Source organism: Frankliniella occidentalis, unplaced genomic scaffold (genome assembly GCF_000697945.3).
Source record: "Frankliniella occidentalis isolate FOCC.00 unplaced genomic scaffold, Focc_3.1 Scaffold104, whole genome shotgun sequence".
Lineage (NCBI taxonomy): Eukaryota > Metazoa > Arthropoda > Insecta > Thysanoptera > Thripidae > Frankliniella > Frankliniella occidentalis.
The window spans coordinates 224,974-230,641 of NW_026267233.1; the positions used below are offsets into that span (position 1 = coordinate 224,974).

Genomic DNA, 5,668 nt, shown 5'->3' on the forward strand with positions numbered 1-5,668 from the left:
CGACGCAGCGTCTACTGCGCATGCGCAGTTCGCAGGCTGAGACGGGTCCAGCAGCGGCTCGGCCGTTCCGTTTCCGCTTCTTCCCTTACCCGAAATACCCTATTCTTGCAAACCCTTACATTTCACAGGTGTGCTCCCCTGCTCCCTACACTACTTACCCCTGTAACCGTTTGACGAGTCAGCTGGCAGAATCCGGCGCATGTAATGGCAGGCGCCCGGCTTGATATCACACCAAGAAAAGTGCGCATCTGCAACGAAATAAAAAATGTTTTAGTCCTTGACAGCTGATCTCTAAGAAACCCTCTTGTGAGTATAGTAAACAATTCTTGTCACATTCACTCTATTCCAAACCTAATACATGTGCGCAAGACCACATCTCGCGTAACAGGCTCCGCGATATCTCACTAAACATCGTTACACTGCGACGTGCCGGGCTTACATCTACCTAGGCTGGCGGCTAGAGATCGGAATTTCAGCGCGTTTCGGCTGGCTGTACCGGCTGGCCCCCGGCCGGCCGCCGGCGGCTTCGCAAAGCGCGCAGCCAGCCAGTCACTCGGACGGCTGTGCTGTCTGCAATACGCTGCGGAGCTGACGAGATGGCGGAGCGTGGCGTGATGGCGTACCCTGTGCCGGGTACGAGGTTAGGCGTGGGGAAGCTGACAGAGAAATTGTGACCCATTTTGGTCTTAAATTTCAGAATATTTTTTACAGTGTGGCGTGGGCAGTACTTGGGAAAGGGAAAAACTCGATCCAGGCGTGCCGACGAGTACTTTTCCACGCAACACCTAGAAAAATGTTTCCTTGCAACGAGGAAATTTCCTTGAAATTAGCCTTGAATCAACGAAATTGACCTAAAATATACACGAGGAAATTTGTTCCCTTCTCTAAAGAGAAAAAGGGATTTTTAGCAGAGCGATCAGCGAAGCCTATTACTCCAGTGATCAAAAAGTTTCGCGTCTGTCTACTATCTGTCTGCATCAGTTTGTTTGTTTGTCTGTAATCACGATAAGTCGAGAACGGTTTGAGCTAGGTACCTGAAATTTTTAGTGTAACTTTGTAGCTTAAAAAGCAAGAAATGATTTTCAGCAATCTAGCTTAAAAATCTAAATCAAGAATCTATCTTGAAAGCAGATGATAGAAATTTAAGAATATGTCTGTTTTCAAATTTTCTCCCGGACTTAGCTGTCATTTGTTTCTGGTTGCTTGTTATTTGCAATTTCAGCGAACAAGCGGCGTTGAAAAGCGCGGGCACAGGGGCCGGCGCAGCCGGCGTAGGATAGTATTGTTGTGCAGGGAGGGGGACGGGGAGCCTATAGTATTGTTAAGCAGGGTAAGGGTAGAGGCCTGAAGCGACACTCAGGCACCCACCCACCCGGACACGGTTCCGCCAGCGCTAAAGAAATTGTTTTCTGGTCTCCGCTTGATTCTCTTGCCGTTTCGAGAGTAAAAGCTAGCTGATACCTTAAATTTACTTATCTTTTCTTTACGTTTAGTCAAAATGTTTTTAAGGTATCATCTGCTAAAAATGACCTGTCTAGAAAATCAAAATCTAAAAGACCAAAAAATTTCTTCCGAAAAGTATTTTTTTCTCATCTTTCTAAGAGGTAACTCGTCACAATAGAAACGAGAGAGCCAAAATTTCGTCCGTTTGGCTCTACTTCTGACCGTTTAGGCACCAGGGGGCGGTATCCACTCGGAAATGACCCCAAAAATTTGAATGTTTTTTTTCTTAAATATTTGATGGTCTCCAGTGGGGTAACTCGTCAAAATAAAACCCCGAGGAGCAAAATATGTGACTTTAGGAGCTGAAGGCCTGATTACGACTCTGCATTTTGCTCGAGTCAGGTGTCAGCGCCGCAGGCCTAGGAAAATGTATGCCAGGCGCGTAGCAACGTAACAGTGTTTCGTGAGATATCGCAAAGCCTGTTTCGCGAGACGTGGTCTGGCGTACATATCGTTAAACGAATGACGTTTTTTAAAGAACAACATCACAATTTCCTTGTTCTATCTAGGAAACAATTTTATGGGTGTAGATAATGCACAGCCTGTAACGCGCACTAATAGCTATTTAGTACCTCATTAACTGTTTCTTGGTTGGGCGCATGCATAAAAAACAGCTTCTGAAGTGGAGTAGCAAAGTCGGTCTTCATCTGAAATACGAAATCTGCATTGTAGCACACTGAACCTTAAAGCGTTTAACTATGCTAACAACAGCCAAGGCTACCTTTAAAGGGGCTGGTGTTCTCTGTTCTCCTAAATAAGACGCAACGTGGAAATGTCCAATTTCAAAAAGCAACAACACATACACCACTACGGGGAAAATCAGGACCGGTTGCCGAAAGAAAGAATGGATCTTCCCCTAAGTGTCAATAGGAGCTTTCTGCCAAAAGCCGTCCACAAATAAATGTCCACCAAATACCCTAATGGTCGTTTGGGGCTATTTTGGTGTTTCACAAAGATAGCCATACCCAGCTCTGGTCTTATCGGGCTTAACGCACGTAGAAAGAGCACCAGGGGGATGCCCTTAAACAAGAACAAAACTTAAGTAAAATTGGAGATAGACTAAAACTGTTGAATCCTTTCTAATAATTCTTGGGTGTACGCTGGGTGTACTCAGCCTCGGCGTGAGCACCACGTATACTCCTGTAGTGTTAAAAAATGTTGTAAAAAAACAAGCATTTTTAAATCGATAGCTGTTAATAAACAAAAATTGTTGTATTCATTATTGGCCCCTGCGATACTTGTGGTATTCGACTTTTATTGGCCCACAGCAGAAACTACTTGGTATTACTTTGATGTAAATGTACAAGAAAAGTGTAATTGTTAGCAAAACATTTCGTTCAAACACACTCGCAATAGAACATTTTTTTTCCAGGAGGAGAACACAAAAGTGAAACTAGAAATCCTGCAGCAAAGATTCTCGCTCTCCAGGGAGCGAGAACAGTAGGGAGGTGCGAAAGTCCGCTTTTTTCAGTCGCCGAATCGTAATAGTGCGGGAAAGTTGCCTTTTCACATCCGAAATCAAGACGTAATTTTATTTTCGCGATCGGAATGAATCTTGAACTCGAGATTTGAGCTTGAAGTTTAATATAAGGTTCTTATGGGCATTTATGTCAAAAACAGAAAATTTGGCCTGGACCGCACAGGTTCCGCCACAGACAAAATCTAAGGCCATATCCGTGATCTACGTAAGAAACCGAGCTAGGAGACGTTCCGCATGCCATGCTCCTCCCTCTAATTTCCGAATAAATTTTCCAAAAATGAATGGTTTTTTAGTAAAAGTGGCTTAATTTACTCACTTTAAAACTGTTATTAGATGACGGAGTAAGGTATTTGAAACGTGGTCTGAATCGTTTTTCTACGTAGATCACGGATATGGCCATAGATTTTGTCTGTGACGAAACCTTTGCGGTCCAGGCCAAATTTTCTGTTTTTGACATAAATGCCCATAAGAACCTTACATTAAACTTCAAGCTCAAATCTCGAGTTCAAGATTCATTCCAATCGCGAAAATAAAATTACGTCTAGATTTTGGATGTGAAAAGGCAACTTTCCTGCACTATTACGATTCGGCGACTGAAAAAAGCGGACTTTCGCACCTCCCTAGAGAACAGTGACCCAAATTTTATCGCTCTTATGTGGTATTAACATCGCTTCATTTGAGTATGAAATTTAAAGCCTCGATTAGCTTAGTATAATGTCTAAAACCTCGCTGCCTCTGTAATTCTGTCGAGAAGGCCTTCGGGTTTCATTCCACTGGTCATGCTGAGCTGTGTCCACTTCAGCCTCGTCAGGTTCTTGTTTTTGTTTCATCTTGGCACCATTGCTCTGTTCAATGACTGCGGCAAGTGTGAGGTTGGTGCCCAGCAGGTCCCTCTTTGGACGAACATTTGCCGAGCCTAGCACCAGTCTGTCTCTCAGGAGGGAATCCTCTAGCTCTTGGGTCCCAAATTCACAGGGTTTAATTAGTATTCTGAGGTCTGTTAACCAGTTTGAAAACAGTTCTTTAGGCCGCTGATTTCTTTTACGGAATGCCTCCCCGCATCGGATGTCGCTCTTTTTCACTTTGGCGTACTCAGCAAATTCAGCCAAAACGTGAACATAGGTCTGACTGCGATCCTCTGTTGTGATAGTGCCGTCTTCTCCAATGACTTTGTGCTCTTTGAGCTTATCTTTGAACGAATTATAGACATCCTCACCCCTTTCTCGAGTCTTTGGGGAAACTCAAAGATGACGGGTTTAAGCGGGCCCAAGGCCCGCTACATCATTCGATCATGTTCTTCGGCAAACCGCGTGACAGAAATGGATCGCCGCCGGCAGGCCAAGCAGGCCCGGCCCCTGCCGAACGGAGTTGCCGGCGGAGCGAAGCGGAGCTGGCAGCTTCGTTTGGCGGAAGGGCGGGCCTGCTTGTTCTATGTTATATACTAAAATCTTGGGTCGATGAGGTATGGAACCAATCTTGAAAAGAAACAGCCTTGATATCTTGGGAATGCCTACAGACACACAGAAGGAAATAAATTAGTTCAAAAAGATTGCAACATTAACATTCCATATCAAGAACAAAGTGAACCAATGTATACTTACAAGAGTCATGTCTACATTCAGGTAAAAACTGGAAAGAGGAGTGCAACGTGGGCCAGGGAGACTTGTACACCGAGTCCTTGCAAAGGAGCTACGCTTCACCAGACAGAATGCACTTCACGTCAAACCCACAGACACCAATACATAACAGTACCTTAGATACGAATTTCACTACATCTTCTCAGTAAAGCACCTTGCCACGTCCAGAACGGCCGAAGCGAAAGCAGGCAGGGGCAGCAAAAACTGCACGTCCGCAACCAGGAGGCGCGCAGGGGCCCTGGTTGTTGAAGATCATGTCCATGGCCATGCTATGGGCGTCGGCTTGTTCGCGTTGTGTGTGTGAGAGGGGGGGGGGGGGACAAAACCTGCAGCGAAGACTGCGCGCCAAACAGCGACTTCAGCTGGGGGAAGTGGTCAATCGTGTACTTCCCCGCTGAAGTTGTGGGCAGTGAGCTTCTCGCTCGACGGCTCGGACGAGGTCAACGCCATGCATTGCATGACGAGGTCCACGTCGACGTCGCCTGCCCCGGCGCCGTAACCGGCGGGGAGATGGGCAGCAGCAGCTCGACCGCTTCCGTCAGGTCCACCTGCAAGTACCGCACAGCCGGCAGCGAGGGCAGCGCGCCCGCGTCGAACAGCGACTGCGGCTGGGGGAAGTGGTCAGTCGTGTACTTCCCCGCCGAAGTTGTGGGCGGTGAGCTTCTCGCTCGACGGCTCGGATGAGGTCAACGTCATGCATTGCATGGCGATGTCCACGTCGACGCCGCCTGCCCCGTCACCCGCACCGGCCACAGCACACTTTGCCCAGGTCCTTGGCCTGGCGTAGGAGCGTGGCGGCCCGCGCGGCGGCCGACCTCTACTTGCTGCTGGTCTGGATGATGAGGTCCAGGACGCGGAGGGACTTACAGGCAGCCAAAGCCTCTGGCCCGGGGAGGTTGCAACAGATCATTTCGCGGAGGTTGGGCAGGTTGGCTAGCCGAGGCGCGCGCCCAGGACGGGGAAGAGCCAACCCGGGCGTGCCGCCGCCGTCGTGGAGGTGATCAAGGCCACGCTCAGCCGTGTTCACCTGAGGACCCACTGCAGTGCA

At 47.8% G+C, this 5,668-nt stretch overlaps 1 protein-coding gene across 1 annotated transcript in view; it reads right to left on the reverse strand.

Moving 5' to 3' along the window:
* Positions 1–122: 122 nt before the first annotated feature.
* LOC127749883 (uncharacterized) overlaps positions 123–5,668 on the reverse strand; it is a 10,849-nt gene continuing 5,303 nt past the window's right edge. Inside the window, exons 2-3 of the mRNA XM_052269842.1 lie at positions 2,076–2,150; positions 123–248 (exon numbers count right to left, since the gene is read on the reverse strand). Coding sequence (XP_052125802.1) covers positions 123–248; positions 2,076–2,150 — 201 coding nt within the window. The remainder of the gene's footprint in view (positions 249–2,075; positions 2,151–5,668) is intronic.